The 20,897-nt window shown below is 46.1% G+C and overlaps 1 protein-coding gene across 1 annotated transcript in view; it reads right to left on the reverse strand.

The window, feature by feature from the left end:
* Positions 1-15,158, reverse strand: part of PDIA5 (protein disulfide isomerase family A member 5) — a 50,690-nt gene extending 35,532 nt beyond the window's left edge. The window contains exons 1-6 of the mRNA XM_063429184.1: positions 15,055-15,158; positions 4,484-4,610; positions 3,387-3,474; positions 3,053-3,136; positions 1,788-1,833; positions 451-543 (exon numbers count right to left, since the gene is read on the reverse strand). Coding sequence (XP_063285254.1) covers positions 451-543; positions 1,788-1,833; positions 3,053-3,136; positions 3,387-3,474; positions 4,484-4,610; positions 15,055-15,108 — 492 coding nt within the window. The 5' untranslated portion in view covers positions 15,109-15,158. The remainder of the gene's footprint in view (positions 1-450; positions 544-1,787; positions 1,834-3,052; positions 3,137-3,386; positions 3,475-4,483; positions 4,611-15,054) is intronic.
* Between the last annotated feature and the right edge of the window lie 5,739 nt (positions 15,159-20,897).

The following is a 20,897-nucleotide window of genomic DNA, read 5'->3' on the forward strand; positions in this document are numbered from 1 at the left end:
AGGCAAACTGAAAATGCCCATGTACCACTTCAGGTGCCTCCGTGATCTCTTCAACTGAAGTGGTACATGGGCATTTTCCGTTAGCATGTATAGGCACCATTGGGCACATCATACAGAGCCAAGTACGGCTCTGGAGTTTGTGAGGGTAACCATTTAACCATATATCATTTCCAGTTGTTTATCAGTACACACTATGTGCTATATTCTTTTTTAAGCATTGCTGATACTTACCTGCCATCAGCATTTTGTGTGTTAGTATCTTATCCTCTGTTTTTTGGAGGATGTATTTTTCATTGTGTTTGTTTGTACAGTCTATATAATCCTATTTACCCATCACTCTGTTTCATTTTCAGAATACCAGCATGAATGGAGGAGATGAACTCTGTGTATTACACCCTCCCTGGCTGCTGACAACTTGCATAACAAGAATCTGACATGAATCTCAATTACCTTCTCAGTATCAAGGTGGACGACATCTTTGGCTTCTGGATTCTCTTCCCACAGGGGAGCGCCTTCGGGGTCTTTCAGAAACGCCACCAAGGACTGAGGAAGGAAACAAAAAGGTGTTAAAATCAAATGAGCCGGGCCGGTGATCAGGGTAATCCAGCACACAGTAATAGATCCCCCCTACATTATATTTACAGACAGAGGCACTGCAGTGATCTCTGGTATTATATGATCCCCTAATTAACCAGATGATGGTTGGCAATGGGCGTCATCTAAATAACCCCTGAACGCTGGTACAAAACTGCAGTGAGTAAGGCAATTCATTTCTCCTTTAAATACCCCCTGGGCACTGTAACTCTCACCAGGGGCAGCTTCGCACCTTCCGATCATCCTTATTACCCTGGATACTGGTGTTTGGAGCACAGTGATTGGGGCAGTTTGTGTTTCTTACCCCGGATACTGGTGTTTGGAGCACAGTGATTGGGGCAGTTGGTGCTTATTACCCTGGGTACTGGTGTTTGGAGCACAGTGATTGGGGCAGTTGGTGCTTATTACCCTGGGTACTGGTGTTTGGGATGCAGTGATTGGGGCAGTTGGTGCTTATTACCCTGGGTACTGGTGTTTGGGATGCAGTGATTGGGGCAGTTGGTGCTTATTACCCTGGGTACTGGTGTTTGGAGCACAGTGATTGGGGCAGTTGGTGCTTATTACCCTGGGTACTGGTGTTTGGGATGCAGTGATTGGGGCAGTTGGTGCTTATTACCCTGGGTACTGGTGTTTGGGATGCAGTGATTGGGGCAGTTGGTGCTTATTACCCTGGGTACTGGTGTTTGGGATGCAGTGATTGGGGCAGTTGGTGCTTATTACCCTGGGTACTGGTGTTTGGGATGCAGTGATTGGGGCAGTTGGTGCTTATTACCCTGGGTACTGGTGTTTGGGATGCAGTGATTGGGGCAGTTGGTGCTTATTACCCTGGGTACTGGTGTTTGGAGCACAGTGATTGGGGCAGTTGGTGCTTATTACCCTGGGTACTGGTGTTTGGAGCACAGTGATTGGGGCAGTTGGAGCTTATTACCCTGGGTACTGGTGTTTGGGATGCAGTGATTGGGGCAGTTGGTATTTTTATCCAAGATACTGGTGTTTTCACAAACTGCAGTGATCAGTAAGTGATCACCCTCCAATCTACCCCACACATTAGTATTAATGCAGCGATGAATGGGGTGAAAAATATCAAGTCCTGTGCCAATTAAAAAAAATCTAATTTAATTACTCAGCTCACGTCTGCAGTGAACGACTAAATGAATCAGAGTTTATGTCATAGCAATATATTCACTACACACCTTGTATGTTCCCGGTCTGTTATACTCGGTGTGAAACGTCCCATCTCTAGGAAGAGAATGTGTTAATAGACAATATTCAAACATTAACCATATCTGAACTCACTGCAAAGTCAGTGCTCCCTATTCACAAAGGAACAAAGCTTAACAATCACAGATTCGTTCCAGCCTCACACTCACTTCTAACCCAACAGTATAATACCGGCACTCACTTCTAACCCAACAGTATAATACCGGCACTCACTTCTAACCCAACAGTATAATACCGGCACTCACTTCTTACCCAACAGTATAATACCGGCACTCACTTCTAACCCAACAGTATAATACCGGCACTCACTTCTAACCCAACAGTATAATACCGGCACTCACTTCTAACCCAACAGTATAATACCGGCACTCACTTCTAACCCAACAGTATAATACCGGCACTCACTTCTAACCCAACAGTATAATACCGGCACTCACTTCTAACCCATCAGTATAATACCGGCACTCACTTCTAACCCAACAGTATAATACCGGCACTCACTTCTAACCCATCAGTATAATACCGGCACTCACTTATAACCCATCAGTATAATACCAGCACTCACTTATAACGTAACAGTTCTAGAATCGCACTCACTTATAACGTAACAGTTCTAGAATCGCACTCACTTATAACGTAACAGTTCTAGAATCGCACTCACTTATAACGTAACAGTTCTAGAATCGCACTCACTTATAACGTAACAGTTCTAGAATCGCACTCACTTATAACGTAACAGTTCTAGAATCGCACTCACTTATAACGTAACAGTTCTAGAATCGCACTCACTTATAACGTAACGGTTCTAGAATCGCACTCACTTATAACGTAACAGTTCTAGAATCGCACTCACTTATAACGTAACAGTTCTAGAATCGCACTCACTTATAACGTAACAGTTCTAGAATCGCACTCACTTATAACGTAACAGTTCTAGAATCGCACTCACTTATAACGTAACAGTTCTAGAATCGCACTCACTTATAACGTAACAGTTCTAGAATCGCACTCACTTATAACGTAACCGTTCTAGAATCGCACTCACTTATAACGTAACCGTTCTAGAATCGCACTCACTTATAACGTAACAGTTCTAGATTCGCACTCACTTATAACGTAACAGTTCTAGATTCGCACTCACTTATAACGTAACAGTTCTAGATTCGCACTCACTTATAACGTAACAGTTCTAGATTCGCACTCACTTATAACGTAACAGTTCTAGAATCTCACTCACTTATAATGTAACAGTTCCAACCCATTGGATTTGCTGCTGGGATCCACTTTCAGTTTCTTGCATAGTTTCCTGCTTTCTGCGTCTCTTAAGACACAAAACAAACGTTTATTAATATCGCGCGTAACCAAGGAAATCAGTTCTGTGAGGGACATGGTGTTCAGACAGAAAGACATTGACAGAGGCAGGTAACATTCTGCATTCACAATGGACAGACATATATTTAATGTATTACAAGATCCTCAGTCTGATCCACTAATGGGCTCTATATTACTACGTATACGATTAGTATAAATTCTATGTTTCTCTGCACTATAGAGATCAGTGCCGAACATACCCACAGTCTATCCAGGATACGGTTGCCCTGCCCTTTACGTCCTGAGCCACATCCGATAAAAGTTTCAATTGGCGTTCAGCAGCCGGCGCTAAAAATTAAAAAGATCGAAATTAAAAACAGGACAACAGTTTCTTACCTTAACCCATCACTCCACCGCGTACCCCTTTACATTCCACCGCGTACCCCTTTACATTCCACCGCGTACCCCTTTACATTCCACCGTGTGCCCCAGAATCCCACCGCGTACCCCATTGCATTACATTCCACCATGTACCCCATTACATTCCACCGCGTACCCCATTACATTCCACCGCGTACCCCATTACATTCCACCGCGTACCCCATTACATTCCACCGCGTACCCCATTACATTCCACCGCGTACCCCATTACATTCCACCGCGTACCCCAAAATCCCACAGAGTATTCCATTACACCGTGTACCCCAAAATCCCACAGAGTATTCCATTACATTCCACCATGTACCCCATTATACCTCAATACGTACTCCTTGACCCTCCATCACGTCTCCACAAATCCCATCACACATCATCACCCATTCACATGTTCCACTGCATCAACCCTCACAAGCTGTACTAACCCCCCATATACTTCACTGCACTCCATCAACCCGCCCACATACCCCTCACTGCACTCCATCAATCCCCCCCCACATGCCCCTCACTGCACTCCATCAATCCCCCCCACATGCCCCTCACTGCACTCCATCAATCCCCCCCCCACATGCCCCTCACTGCACTCCATCAATCCCCCCCCACATACCCCCTCACTGCACTCCATCAATCCCCCCCCACATACCCCTCACTGCACTCCATCAATCCCCCCCCACATGCCCCTCACTGCACTCCATCAACCTCCCCCCCACATACCCCTCACTGCACTCCATCAATCCCCCCCACATACCCCCTCACTGCACTCCATCAATCCCCCCCCACATACCCCTCACTGCACTCCATCAATCCCCCCCCCACATGCCCCTCACTGCACTCCATCAACCTCCCCCCCACATACCCCTCACTGCAATCCCCCCCAAATACTGACACTCTATACATTCCCATAACTACCTTGCTTACTTACCTGATTTTGAGAATAATACCAACACATTGTTCCGAGTGCGGAGAAGTTTCTTGAAGTCTTTGTGATCATCGATTTTCTCGATAAGCGGGGATACCTTGATTGTTAAGAGGCAGGAGGGCAGGATAATCTGAGAGAAAAAAGGTTACAATTAGGATTGATGCCTATTAGCTTACCAATGCATCGTTTACACCTGAAGAATCGCTGATCTTCCATGAGGTTACACCGTTTGTAAAATTGGGAGGAAAGGGTTAACCAGCATACCACATACATGTTTCACGTTAATAAACACACGCCAAGCACCATAACAAGGTATTTTCCTGCACTCAGGATCCAATAAATGCTATGATTTGCAGGTGTGTCACACAGGCACGGCAGACACCACTGGAAGAAGCATTGCATCTCGTTGTTTGATCAAATACTTGTACTCAGAGTGCTTGCTTGACTGGCACACTCAATGCCTCACCTCTCATTATTGAGTTAACATTGATTGTAACTACACTCCCCATGAACCTCGCCAAGCAGACGTTTAAGGGATTTGCTCCACAGAAACGGTAAATGTGAGTATTTTTGTACAAGCATTGCATAATGCATTCAATATCAATATATTGGGGCCTGACATGTCTCCATAACACGCACGTGGGTTTTTCTCAACGTGCAACGAGGAAAGAACATATTCCTCAGGTTTTGCCAAAAGATAGAATACAATGCCATTGGTTTTTGGATCAACACTACCTGCGCTAAAACAAAAGATCCTCAGTTGTTCTTTTCCAGACAAGGCAGGATCAGAGAGAAAGACAGCTCACAGCAAAATGCCAAAAAGATAATCCTCTAATCAAACTGTGGAAATAAATCCCAAAATACAGTCAAAGAAACGACAGCAAACACTGGCTCAGAAACAGGAAGAGTTTCATTCCAGACATCAATGACATGTCCCAGCCAGCATTACTACAGCCACATGGCTACTGACTGCTGGGGACCTACAGGCCACCAGAATACCTAATGGCGTAGCACACACTGCCCACCAGGTTAAAGGGATGCTATAAGCACCACAGTTTGAGGTAGTGGTTATGGTATAAGGAGGAATTTGGTTAAGCTATAAAAACACATACAGACAGGTTACCGCACTGCAGACGCCCCGGAGAAGGAGTCACTCAGTCCCTTACTTCAAAGTGAATTAATGAAGCCAGCATCATATTAAATGCAGAGAGGTGAAACATAGCAAGCCACGTGACACATTCCACGCCTTACTGCACTTAATCAAAACGTGCCACGTGGATGGGAAATGTCTCATTATCCCAGCAGTAATAGAGGATCCGGGCCTAGGGTACCGCTCGAAAACAGTCTAACGGAAATCAGAATGGAGTGCACCCCAGGACTCTCTGCACTATAACCACTGTAATGCAATGGTTATTTAAATCACACCTACTTACGCAAAGCTTTCTGCTGCTATGGCAACAATACGACCCATCGCTTCCCTCTCCTTGAGTCAGGTGACTATTCCTGAATAAATGCAGCCCCGACATAATGCAAACTGTAATTAAACTGGGTATCGCTTGCCAGGATCTGGGCATTCACAAACCAGGTTTATTTAGATATAACAGCGTTATACTCCGGTCAGTCTGGCCGGACATCCCGGGCATCTCTGACAAAACTAATAGGATTTTATTTTTTCAACGTAAAATATATAGCCACCCCCACACACAAATTTTAAATATTAAAAAATATATATATATATAAAATATTTTAAACATTTAGAAGAGCAGACACTGCAAACAGATTTATAGAAGAAGAAAAAAGCAACCCAACTAGCAGTCACAGAACGCAATACGTGGCAATGTTCTAATCTAGCTGTAAGTCGCTGGTTGGTCCTGAACAAGGAATGCCTGGTCTGCACACAGGTGCTGCAAGGCCGGGGCCACCGGCAGAACTGGGTGCTGAAACGACCCACTCAACAGGAAGAACTGACAACTCCACCTGCCTGAATCCCGACCGACCAGTTTCTTTAAATCCTCACGGCAAGAATGCCTGCTCTGTCCCCCTGTTTGCACAGTGTTCATTCTTCTCGCTGACAGACTCGGATAAGAGCAGCCAGCGCAGGCACAGACACAAAGTGAGATGCTGAGTAAAATACCACAAAATATCAGGGAACCCCAATACCCAGTAATATCTGCAGATTAGATTTTTAATCAATTCTATGAGCCAACTCCAAGCTACTGTTATACAGGAGCTCTCATTGGGGTTTAACCATGAAACCAGAGATTGGCACGATAACTCAAAATGAATGTCCACCGTGTCCGGTAACAGGGGTTTATTAGAGAATTAACGCCCGCCGTGTCCGGTAACAGGGGTTTATTGGACAATTAACGCCCAACGTGTCCGGTAACAGGGGTTTATTAGAGAATTAACGCCCAACAGGTCCAGTAACAGGGGTTTATTAGAGAATTAACGCCCAACGTGTCCGGTAACAGGGGTTTATTAGAGAATTAACGCCCGTTGTGTCCGGTAACAGGGGTTTATTAGAGAATTAACGCCCGCCGTGTCCGGTAACAGGGGTTTATTAGAGAATTAACGCCCGTTGTTTCCGGTAACAGGGGTTTATTAGAGAATTAACGCCAGCCGTGTCCAGTAACAGGGGTTTATTAGAGAGTTAAACAGGGGTTTAATAGAGAACTAACGCCCGCCGTGTCCGGTAACAGGGGTTTATTAGAGAACTAACGCCCGCCGTGTCCGGTAACAGGGGTTTATTAGAGAACTAACGCCCGCCGTGTAGAGTGACAGGGGTCTATTAGAGAACGAACGCCCGCCGTGTCCAGTAACAGGGGTTTATTAGAGAACTAACGCCCGCCATGTCCAGTAACAGGGGTTTATTAGAGAACTAACGCCCGCCGTGTCCGGTAACAGGGGTTTATTCGAGAATTAACGCCAGCCGTGTCTGGTAACAGGGGTTTATTAGACAATTAACGCCCGCCTTGTCCGGTAACAGGGGTTTATTAGAGAATTAAACAGGGGTTTAATAGAGAAGTAACGCCCGCCGTGTCCAGTAACAGGTATTTGTTAAAGAACTAACGCCCGCCGTGTCCGGTAACAGGGGTTTATTCGAGAATTAACGCCAGCCGTGTCTGGTAACAGGGGTTTATTAGACAATTAACGCCCGCCTTGTCCGGTAACAGGGGTTTATTAGAGAATTAAACAGGGGTTTAATAGAGAAGTAACGCCCGCTGTGTCCAGTAACAGGTATTTGTTAAAGAACTAACGCCCGCCGTGTCCGGTAACAGGGTTTTATTAGAGAACTAACGCCCGCCGTGTCCGGTAACAGGGGTTTATTAGAGAACTAACGCCCGCCGTGTCCGGTAACAGGGGTTTATTAGAGAACTAACGCCCGCCGTGTCCAGAAACAGGGGTTTATTAGAGAACTAACGCCCGCCGTGTCCGGTAACAGGGGTTTATTAGAGAATTAACGCACGCCATGTCCAGTAAGGGGAGTTTATTCGAGCATTAATGCCCGCTGTCTGGTAATAAGTTTATCAGGGTGTTGGTGCACAACGAGCCAAGGTGATGGGCATATAAAGACGCTCATGCGATTAAGCGAAACGCGTCACTTACTAAATATCTTGCATCATCAGGAGGGGGCGGAGTGTATCCTGAGAACAAAAGATCGCGGTGTACCAAACACAACATTAGGTGGACTTGCCATGTTATATATGTTGCTTACTGTTTGGTTACAAAGTATTTTTGTGCATGCCACCCAGATGTTTTACATTTTTGGAAGTTATATTGAATTCATTTAATTGCTCATAACGGAGCTTCTTAATTTCTATAAAAATCGTTCACGTTCACGTAAGACAATATCAGCTGGCAGGTTATTAACACGTGACTTTACGGTGAGGCACAAATTGTTAAATGATGGAAAGAGGTGATCATGGTGCTGATTCGGAGTATGAGGACATATCGGATTAAAACAGATCCCAAGGAATCGGAGAGTAAACGAAACGCAGCGGCATATTTCAGGATAACCATATATTGTACACACAGTGAGCACACTGACCTGATAGTCAAAAAGCTATTCACTGCTAAGGCACTCGACGTCTACGCAAAAAGCAGCATTTATTGTAAACACCTAATGTGCCAGGAAGCAGGCAAGACTTTTGTTCTGCAGGATGGCTTGCAGGTGTCGCTTTTGCCCAACAGGTTAAATTCATTTATGTGCATCTAGCGCTGCCTTTCATTAAGAAAATGAGTTTCTGGCAGATCCCTTTGAATGTTTGTCTGTTTAATTAACAGGAGAATTATAATTACAGAAGCAAACAAAACACTAGAGACTCAAAGACTAAAGTAAATTTAGCACAAAAAAGTAGCAGATAAAAGGCGAGCCTTGGAGTCTCTGCGCAAAACAGAAAGAAAGGAAAATAAAAGAATTAAACGTGATTTCACATAAACGCAGTGATTAACCGTTTACTAACCAGCACAATGCAGGATTTAACCAGGATTCACTCAGAACCATGCAAACAGGGACACGTCATATGAAGTTTTCCTGCTTCAGTGTAAACGTTTATTTATCAAGGGAGGATTCCTCGGAGTGATAATCACTCATTGTATTAGAATTCATAACATATTAACCATCAGCCTGACATACAACAGAAAGCAATGGGACATATTGCTATGGGGGAGAGAATTTAATATCAGGAGGACGTCAAACACATCCCACTGAGTCAGTCCCAGAGAGGACACAATGGGCAGGGAGCAGGCAGTGTGCTCAGCACTGGATACCCTGTAACCCTGCAAGGTACTGAGTCAGTCCCAGAGAGGACACAATGGGCAGGGAGCAGGCAGTGTGCTCAGCACTGGATACCCTGTAACCCTGCAAGGTACTGAGTCAGTCCCAGAGAGGACACAATGGGCAGGGAGCAGGCAGTGTGCTCAGCACTGGATACCCTGTAACCCTGCAAGGTACTGAGTCAGTCCCAGAGAGGACACAATGGGCAGGGAGCAGACAGTGTGCTCAGCACTGGATACCATGTAACCCTGCAAGGTACTGAGTCAGTCCCAGAGAGGATACAATGGGCAGGGAGCAGGCAGTGTGCTCAGCACTGGATACCCTGTAACCCTGCAAGGTACTGAGTCAGTCCCAGAGAGGACACAATGGGCAGGGAGCAGACAGTGTGCTCAGCACTGGATACCCTGTAACCCTGCAAGGTACTGAGTCAGTCCCAGAGAGGACACAACGGGCAGGGAGCAGGCAGTGTGCTCAGCACTGGATACCATGTAACCCTGCAAGGTACTGAGTCAGTCCCAGAGAGGATACAATGGGCAGGGAGCAGGCAGTGTGCTCAGCACTGGATACCATGTAACCCTGCAAGGTACTGAGTCAGTCCCAGAGAGGATACAATGGGCAGGGAGCAGACAGTGTGCTCAGCACTGGATACCCTGTAACCCTGCAAGGTACTGAGTCAGTCCCAGAGAGTACACAATGGGCAGGGAGCAGACAGTGTGCTCAGCACTGAATACCCTGTAACCCTGCAAGGTACTGAGTCAGTCCCAGAGAGAACACAATGGGCAGGGAGCAGGCAGTGTGCTCAGCACTGGATACCCTGTAACCCTGCAAGGTACTGAGTCAGTCCCAGAGAGGACACAATGGGCAGGGAGCAGACAGTGTGCTCAGCACTGAATACCCTGTAACCCTGCAAGGTACTGAGTCAGTCCCAGAGAGAACACAATGGGCAGAGAGCAGGCAGTGTGCTCAGCACTGGATACCCTGTAACCCTGCAAGGTACTGAGTCAGTCGCAGAGAGTACACAATGGGCAGGGAGCAGGCAGTGTGCTCAGCACTGGATACCCTGTAACCCTGCAAGGTACTGAGTCAGTCCCAGAGAGGACACAATGGGCAGGGAGCAGGCAGTGTGCTCAGCACTGGATACCCTGTAACCCTGCAAGGTACTGAGTCAGTCCCAGAGAGGACACAATGGGCAGGGAGCAGGCAGTGTGCTCAGCACTGAATACCCTGTAACCCTGCAAGGTACTGAGTCAGTCCCAGAGAGGACACAACGGGCAGGGAGCAGGCAGTGTGCTCCGCACTGGATACCCTGTAACCCTGCAAGGTACTGAGTCAGTCCCAGAGAGGACACAATGGGCAGGGAGCAGGCAGTGTGCTCAGCACTGGATACCCTGTAACCCTGCAAGGTACTGAGTCAGTCCCAGAGAGGACACAACGGGCAGGGAGCAGGCAGTGTGCTCAGCACTGGATACCCTGTAACCCTGCAAGGTGCTGAGCCAGTCCCAGAGAGGACACAATGGGCAGGGAGCAGACAGTGTGCTCAGCACTGGATACCCTGTAACCCTGCAAGGTACTGAGTCAGTCCCAGAGAGGACACAATGGGCAGGGAGCAGGCAGTGTGCTCAGCACTGGATACCCTGTAACCCTGCAAGGTACTGAGTCAGTCCCAGAGAGGACACAATGGGCAGGGAGCAGGCAGTGTGCTCAGCACTGGATACCCTGTAACCCTGCAAGGTACTGAGTCAGTCCCAGAGAGGATACAATGGGCAGGGAGCAGGCGGTGTGCTCAGCACTGGATACCCTGTAACCCTGCAAGGTACTGAGTCAGTCCCAGAGAGGACACAACGGGCAGGGAGCAGGCAGTGTGCTCAGCACTGGATACCATGTAACCCTGCAAGGTACTGAGTCAGTCCCAGAGAGGACACAATGGGCAGGGAGCAGGCAGTGTGCTCAGCACTGGATACCCTGTAACCCTGCAAGGTACTGAGTCAGTCCCAGAGAGGACACAATGGGCAGGGAGCAGGCAGTGTGCTCAGCACTGGATACCCTGTAACCCTGCAAGGTACTGAGTCAGTCCCAGAGAGGACACAACGGGCAGGGAGCAGGCAGTGTGCTCAGCACTGGATACCCTGTAACCCTGCAAGGTGCTGAGTCAGTCCCAGAGAGGACACAATGGGCAGGGAGCAGGCAGTGTGCTCAGCACTGGATACCCTGTAACCCTGCAAGGTACTGAGTCAGTCCCAGAGAGGACACAATGGGCAGGGAGCAGACAGTGTGCTCAGCACTGGATACCCTGTAACCCTGCAAGGTACTGAGTCAGTCCCAGAGAGGACACAATGGGCAGGGAGCAGGCAGTGTGCTCAGCACTGGATACCCTGTAACCCTGCAAGGTACTGAGTCAGTCCCAGAGAGGACACAATGGGCAGGGAGCAGGCAGTGTGCTCAGCACTGGATACCCTGTAACCCTGCAAGGTACTGAGTCAGTCCCAGAGAGGATACAATGGGCAGGGAGCAGGCGGTGTGCTCAGCACTGGATACCCTGTAACCCTGCAAGGTACTGAGTCAGTCCCAGAGAGGACACAACGGGCAGGGAGCAGGCAGTGTGCTCAGCACTGGATACCATGTAACCCTGCAAGGTACTGAGTCAGTCCCAGAGAGGACACAATGGGCAGGGAGCAGGCAGTGTGCTCAGCACTGGATACCCTGTAACCCTGCAAGGTACTGAGTCAGTCCCAGAGAGGACACAATGGGCAGGGAGCAGACAGTGTGCTCAGCACTGGATACCCTGTAACCCTGCAAGGTACTGAGTCAGTCCCAGAGAGGACACAACGGGCAGGGAGCAGGCAGTGTGCTCAGCACTGGATACCCTGTAACCCTGCAAGGTACTGAGTCAGTCCCAGAGAGGACACAATGGGCAGGGAGCAGGCAGTGTGCTCAGCACTGGATACCATGTAACCCTGCAAGGTACTGAGTCAGTCCCAGAGAGGACACAATGGGCAGGGAGCAGGCAGTGTGCTCAGCACTGGATACCCTGTAACCCTGCAAGGTACTGAGTCAGTCCCAGAGAGGACACAATGGGCAGGGAGCAGACAGTGTGCTCAGCACTGGATACCCTGTAACCCTGCAAGGTACTGAGTCAGTCCCAGAGAGGATACAATGGGCAGGGAGCAGGCAGTGTGCTCAGCACTGGATACCCTGTAACCCTGCAAGGTACTGAGTCAGTCCCAGAGAGGACACAATGCGCAGGGAGCAGGCAGTGTGCTCAGCACTGGATACCCTGTAACCCTGCAAGGTACTGAGTCAGTCCCAGAGAGTACACAATGGGCAGGGAGCAGGCAGTGTGCTCAGCACTGGATACCCTGTAACCCTGCAAGGTACTGAGTCAGTCCCAGAGAGGACACAATGGGCAGGGAGCAGGCAGTGTGCTCAGCACTGGATACCCTGTAACCCTGCAAGGTAATGAGTCAGTCCCAGAGAGGATACAATGGGCAGGGAGCAGGCAGTGTGCTCAGCACTGGATACCCTGTAACCCTGCAAGGTACTGAGTCAGTCCCAGAGAGGACACAATGGGCAGGGAGCAGGCAGTGTGCTCAGCACTGGATACCCTGTAACCCTGCAAGGTACTGAGTCAGTCCCAGAGAGGACACAATGGGCAGGGAGCAGACAGTGTGCTCAGCACTGGATACCCTGTAACCCTGCAAGGTACTGAGTCAGTCCCAGAGAGGACACAATGGGCAGGGAGCAGACAGTGTGCTCAGCACTGGATACCCTGTAACCCTGCAAGGTACTGAGTCAGTCCCAGAGAGTACACAATGGGCAGGGAGCAGGCAGTGTGCTAAGCACTGGATACCCTGTAACCCTGCAAGGTACTGAGTCAGTCCCAGAGAGGACACAATGGGCAGGGAGCAGGCAGTGTGCTCAGCACTGGATACCCTGTAACCCTGCAAGGTACTGAGTCAGTCCCAGAGAGGGCACAACGGTCAGGGAGCAGGCAGTGTGCTCAGCACTGGATACCCTTTAACCCTGCAAGGTACTGAGTCAGTCCCAGAGAGGACACAATGGGCAGGGAGCAGGCAGTGTGCTCAGCACTGGATACCCTGTAACCCTGCAAGGTACTGAGTCAGTCCCAGAGAGGACACAATGGGCAGGGAGCAGACAGTGTGCTTAGCACTGGATACCCTGTAACCCTGCAAGGTACTGAGTCAGTCCCAGAGAGTACACAATGGGCAGGGAGCAAGCAGTGTGCTCAGCACTGGATACCCTGTAACCCTGCAAGGTACTGAGTCAGTCCCAGAGAGGACACAATGGGCAAAGAGCAAATGTTGGTGTAGAGGTGTGTCACTGTCACTTCTCTACCAGGAATCTCGCTCATTATAATTCTTTATGGTAATGGTTTGCTCTCTTGCGTAAGTCGCCAACGGTCTATGGCCAATGACAAAGCTGCAGAATACGGGCGCTGATCCCATTGGACATTCTTTGGCTGAACGTGTCAACTGACCACACTCAGCTAACGGAGACAGCTCTGTACAATATGCACAGAATTGACATTGGCCAGCCCAGAACGCTTGTTCCACGCCGGCTAATGACACTGGAGCCCTATATAAAGGGCTGGCATAAGATGGTACAGGCAGCATTGGTGGGTAATTAATTGGTATTAGAGGGGGTGCACTGGAGCCCTATATAAAGGGCTGGCATGAGATGGTACAGGCTGGAGCTCTAGGAGTACAGTGACCCTGGAGCTCTGGGATTCCCCTCTGTGGCCGCAGCTCGGGGAGCGCACTCTGTGGCCGCAGCTCGGGGAGCGCACTCTGTGGCCGCAGCTCGGGGAGCGCACTCTGTGGCCGCAGCTCGGGGAGCGCACTCTGTGGCCGCAGCTCCGGGAGCGCACTCTGTGGCCGCAGCTCGGGGAGCGCACTCTGTGGCCGCAGCTCGGGGAGCGCACTCTGTGGCCGCAGCTCGGGGAGCGCACTCTGTGGCCGGAGCTATGGGAGCACTCTGTGGCTGGAGCTATGGGAGCACTCTGTGGCTGGAGCTATGGGAGCACTCTGTGGCTGGAGCTATGGGAGCACTCTGTGGCTGGAGCTATGGGAGCACTCTGTGGCTGGAGCTATGGGAGCACTCTGTGGCTGGAGCTATGGGAGCACTCTGTGGCTGAAGCTCTGTGATTACACTCTATGGCTGGAGCTCTGGGAGCACTCTGTGGCTGGAGCTCTGTGATTACACTCTATGGCTGGAGCTCTGGGAGCACTCTGTGGCTGGAGCTCTGGGAGCACTCTGTGGCTGGAGCTCTGGGAGCACTCTGTGGCTGGAGCTCTGGGAGCACTCTGTGGCTGGAGCTCTGGGAGCACTCTGTGGCTGGAGCTCTGTGATTACACTCTGTGGCTGGAGCTCTGGTAGCACTCTGTGACTGGAGCTCTGTGATTACACTCTGTGGCTGGAGCTCTGTGATTACACTGTGTGGTTGGAGCTCTGAGAGCACTCTGTGGCTGGAGCTCTGTGATTACACTCTGTAGCTGGAGCTCTGTGATTACACTCTGTGGCTGGAGCTCTGTGATTACACTGTGTGGTTGGAGCTCTGGGAGCACTCTGTGGCTGGAGCTCTGTGATTACACTGTGTGGTTGGAGCTCTGGGAGCACTCTGTGATTGGAGCTCTGGGAGCACTCTGTGGCTGGAGCTCTGGGAGCACTCTGTGGCTGGAGCTCTGTTAAGTTTCCTGGCTCCCTCCCCCAGGTGGGCTCCCTGCTCTCCCCCCTGTGGGCCCCTGTGGGCCCCCGTGGCCCCCCCCGGATACTGACTTACCAGGACCTGGAGCAGCAGCATTCTCCCTCCCCAGCTCAGCCTGGCAGGAGCCATCACCGGGCTGCCACGTCTGGCTGCGCCTGCGCACTGCGCCCCCGGAGCCGGGCGAGCCAGGCATGCCGGGAAATGTAGTTCATAAGCAGAGAGATAGATTGTAAAACCTGCATATCACATGGGCTGATATAATAACCTCATATAGACAGAACATGCAGCTCCCAGCAGAATATCACATAACCTGCATATCACATGGGATTATATAATAACTATACAGAATATCACTGTCTGATATAACCAGTAACCCCTTCCTATACAGAGAGATAGTATAACCTGCATATCACATGGGATTATATAATAACTATACAGAATATCACTGTCTGATATAAGCATTAACCCCTTCCTATACAGAGAGATAGAATAACCTGCATATCACATGGGATTATATAATAACTATACAGAATATCACTGTCTGATATAACCAGTAACCCCTTCCTATACAGAGAGATAGTATAACCTGCATATCACATGGGATTATATAAAATAACTATACAGAATATCACTGTCTGATATAACCATTAACCCCTTCCTATACAGAGAGATAGAATAACCTGCATATCACATGGGATTATATAATAACTATACAGAATATCACTGTCTGATATAACCATTAACCCCTTCCTATACAGAGAGATAGAATAACCTGCATATCACATGGGATTATATAATAACTATACAGAATAGCACTGTCTGATATAACCATTAACCCCTTCCTATACAGAGAGATAGTATAACCTGCATATCACATGGGATTATATAATAACTATACAGAATATCACTGTCTGATATAGGCATTAACCCCTTCCTATACAGAAAGATAGAATAACCTGCATATGACATGGGATTATATAATAACTATACAGAATATCACTGTCTGATATAACCATTGTTGCGACACTCACCGCCAGGGGAATGAAGCCGCCGTTTAGTCGATAACCCCCTTTCTCCAGAAATGCAATTTCAGTCCAACCGATCATAAAACTCCCGAACGGAGCATACGAATGCGGTAACTCCCGATCAGCAATCCATCCGAAATCCTTCCACAGCTAGAAATAAACGAAAACGCTGTCCCAATAGTAAATCCCTCCACAAACGAGACAAAGCTCCGTCTTGAAGGTCAAGCAGTAATGTGTTTAATGGGGGCTACCTGCCCAGTATTTATGCAGGTCTCCACAAGGTAGACACTCCCCTAGGGGACCTTGTGGAAGACTGTAAAATATATTATACAGTAGCCAATCGCAGTGGCTTTAACACAAGCCCTTCCCATTTTACCCATAAGTCATTCTTTCCTATCCCGGAGATAATTAGGGAGAAACCTAATTAACTCCGAGGATAGGGACCATCGCCATTTTAAAATATCATACGAAAAATACAATAAAATACATAAAATCAGAAGTACCGAATGTATAGTGTTCGGCCAACGTATCCCCAGATAGCCTGGATCTGAGGGCATATTCCTACCGAATAGCGCTCAGGTCCGATGTACACAGTCCAATCGCCATGGAGTCAAAGTCTCTCATAAGTCCTTCGGTATACGAATGACTCCATGGGACGGCTACCTGGGTAAGTCCATACGAATTAGAGAAACTCCCGAACTGACCGGTGTTCGTACGCATCAAAGAAATAGAAGGGGGCGGCCGTCTCCAGCGGTGTTCGGTAGATAAAGAGTCCGTTTTTAGATCCATAGGTTTTGCACCGAACACCGCTGATTCGCCTCGTGTCCAAAATGGCCGCCGCCTCATGGTCGGCATACGAACGACGACCACCCGTACGAATGGAATGGAGAGGTGTTTGCGGTTAACCACAACGTTCTAATTGTGGTCGAGGTGTTAATGAGCCGCACACTCCTCTCCTGGGTGGCCGATGGTTCGGTAGTTTCAATCGGTACTTAGGAAAACACGAAAAAGGGCATACGGACAGGAAATCCACGAACCCAAGGCAAAGCAGACGAACCAACAATATAGGTCTATGCAGAAGGGTTCGTCACAACCATTAACCCCTTCCTATACAGAGAGATAGAATAACCTGCATATCACATGGGATTATATAATAACTATACAGAATATCACTGTCTGATATAAGCATTAACCCCTTCCTATACAGAGAGATATAATAACCTGCATATCACATGGGATTATATAATAACTATACAGAATATCACTGTCTGATATAACCATTAACCCCTTCCTATACAGAGAGATAGTATAACCTGCATATCACATGGGATTATATAATAACTATACAGAATATCACTGTCTGATATAGGCATTAACCCCTTCCTATACAGAGAGATATAATAACCTGCATATCACATGGGATTATATAATAACTATACAGAATATCACTGTCTGATATAACCATTAACCCCTTCCTATACAGAGAGATAGTATAACCTGCATATCACATGGGATTATATAATAACTATACAGAATATCACTGTCTGATATAACCATTAACCCCTTCCTATACAGAGAGATAGAATAACCTGCATATCACATGGGATTATATAATAACTATACAGAATATCACTGTCTGATATAACCATTAACCCCTTCCTATACAGAGAGATAGTATAACCTGCATATCACATGGGATTATATAATAACTATACAGAATATCACTGTCTGATATAAGCATTAACCCCTTCCTATACAGAGAGATAGAATAACCTGCATATCACATGGGATTATATAATAACTATACAGAATATCACTGTCTGATATAACCATTAACCCCTTCCTATACAGAGAGATAGAATAACCTGCATATCACATGGGATTATATAATAACTATACAGAATATCACTGTCTGATATAACCATTAACCCCTTCCTATACAGAGAGATAGTATAACCTGCATATCACATGGGATTATATAATAACTATACAGAATATCACTGTCTGATATAACCATTAACCCCTTCCTATACAGAGAGATAGTATAACCTGCATATCACATGGGATTATATAATAACTATACAGAATATCACTGTCTGATATAACCATTAACCCCTTCCTATACAGAGAGATAGAATAACCTGCATATCACATGGGATTATATAATAACTATACAGAATATCACTGTCTGATATAACCATTAACCCCTTCCTATACAGAGAGATAGAATAACCTGCATATCACATGGGATTATATAATAACTATACAGAATATCACTGTCTGATATTACCATTAACCCCTTCCTATACAGAGAGATAGAATAACCTGCATATCACATGGGATTATATAATAACTATACAGAATATCACTGTCTGATATAGGCATTAACCCCTTCCTATACAGAGAGATAGTATAACCTGCATATCACATGGGATTATATAATAACTATACAGAATATCACTGTCTGATATAACCATTAACCCCTTCCTATACAGAGAGATAGTATAACCTGCATATCACATGGGATTATATAATAACTATACAGAATATCACTGTCTGATATAACCATTAACCCCTTCCTATACAGAGAGATAGAATAACCTACATATCACATGGGATTATATAATAACTATACAGAATATCACTGTCTGATATAAGCATTAACCCCTTCCTATACAGAGAGATAGAATAACCTGCATATCACATGGGATTATATAATAACTATACAGAATATCACTGTCTGATATAAGCATTAACCCCTTCCTATACAGAGAGATAGTATAACCTGCATATCACATGGGATTATATAATAACTATACAGAATATCACTGTCTGATATAGGCATTAACCCCTTCCTATACAGAGAGATAGAATAACCTGCATATCACATGGGATTATATAATAACTATACAGAATAGCACTGTCTGATATAACCATTAACCCCTTCCTATACAGAGAGATAGAATAACCTGCATATCACATGGGATTATATAATAACTATACAGAATATCACTGTCTGATATAACCATTAACCCCTTCCTATACAGAGAGATAGAATAACCTGCATATCACATGGGATTATATAATAACTATACAGAATATCACTGTCTGATATTACCATTAACCCCTTCCTATACAGAGAGATAGAATAACCTGCATATCACATGGGATTATATAATAACTATACAGAATATCACTGTCTGATATAAGCATTAACCCCTTCCTATACAGAGAGATAGTATAACCTGCATATCACATGGGATTATATAAAATAACTATGCAGAATATCACTGTCTGATATAACTATTAACCACTTAATCTTAGATAGAATAAATTGCATATCACATGGAATATGATGCTAATTGTTTGTGAGTAAATTAGTGTATGTAACTTAGTGTGAATGTGTTAATTAGTGTGAGTGTGTTAATTAGTGTGAGTGTGTAAATTAGTGTGAGTTTGTAAATTTGTGTGTGTGTGTGTTAATTAGTGTGAGTGTGTTAATTAGTGTGAATGTGTTAATTAGTGTGAATGTGTTAATTAGTGGGAGTGTGTTGATTAGTGTGAATGTGTTAATTAGTGTGAATGTGTTAATTAGTGTGAGTGTGTAAATTAGTGTGTGTGTTAATTAGTGTGAGTGTGTTAATTAGTGTGAGTGTGTAAATTAGTGTGTGTGTTAATTAGTGTGAGTGTGTTAATTAGTGTGAGTGTGTAAATTAATGTGAGTGTGTTAATTAGTGTGAGTTTGTAAATTAGTGTGAGTGTGTAAATTAGTGTGAGTTTGTAAATTAGTGTATGTAACTTAGTGTGAATGTGTTAATTAGTTTGAGTGTGTTAATTAGTGTGAATGTGTTAATTAGTGTGAGTGTGTAAATTAGTGTATGTAACTTAGTGTGAATGTGTTAATTAGTGTGAGTGTGTAAATTAGTGTGATTGTGTAAATTAGTGTGAGTGTGTTAATTAGTGTGAGTGTGTAAATTAGTGTGAGTTTGTAAATTAGTGTGAGTGTGTAAATTAGTGTATGTAACTTAGTGTGAATGTGTTAATTAGTGAAAGTGTGTAAATTAGCGTATGTGTGCAAATTAGTGTGAGTGTGTAAATTAGTGTGAGTGTGTAAATTAGTGTATATAACTTAGTGTGAATGTGTAAATTAGTGTGAGTGTGTAAATTAGTGTGAGTGTGTTTAGAACAAATGGCATGTTAGATATGGGTGTACTGTTTATTAAGTGTGAGTTTGAGAGACAGTGTTCATATATTAATATATATATTTCCTGTTTCCCAAAGAACCATTCAAGATTGCTGCACAGCAACAAAATACCTGTTGATAAAGTGTTGTGAAACGCGTCTAGCTTTCCTGGCATGTGGTAATGACCTGCCATTGCCATTTTTATGTTTTTATATAACCAATGATTAATAACGGACATATTGTATTTCCATTAATTTTATTTTGAGTGCCGAGTTTTGGGATTTGGAGGGTCATTCCAGGTTGAAGGTTACGGACAGCTAAGTGCGCTGATAATGCCATTAGCAGGTCTGCATTACTCATCAGGTAGAGTAGACACCTGCCTACAGGGGGCGCCTACTTACAGCACTTATAACGTGCCATGTCCCCCCCGCCCCGCTTTTTTTTCCTGCAGATCTGTGGTACAGCAATGGGCACCAAGTTTGCCCCCAGCTATGCCAACCTATTTTATCTCACACAGACATGGCTGGACGGCGAACTTGGTATCCTGTCGCCGGCACATAGATGACATCTTTTTTATCTGGACAGGCAGTAATACAGACCTAGATGACTTCTTACAGTTCCTTAACAATAATGATTTGGGCATAAAATTACCATGTAGTAGAAGTAGTGTTGAGATCAACTTCTTGGACCTAAACATTTACATTAAGGAT

Source organism: Pelobates fuscus, chromosome 8, assembly GCF_036172605.1.
Source record: "Pelobates fuscus isolate aPelFus1 chromosome 8, aPelFus1.pri, whole genome shotgun sequence".
In the NCBI taxonomy this organism is placed as follows: domain Eukaryota; kingdom Metazoa; phylum Chordata; class Amphibia; order Anura; family Pelobatidae; genus Pelobates; species Pelobates fuscus.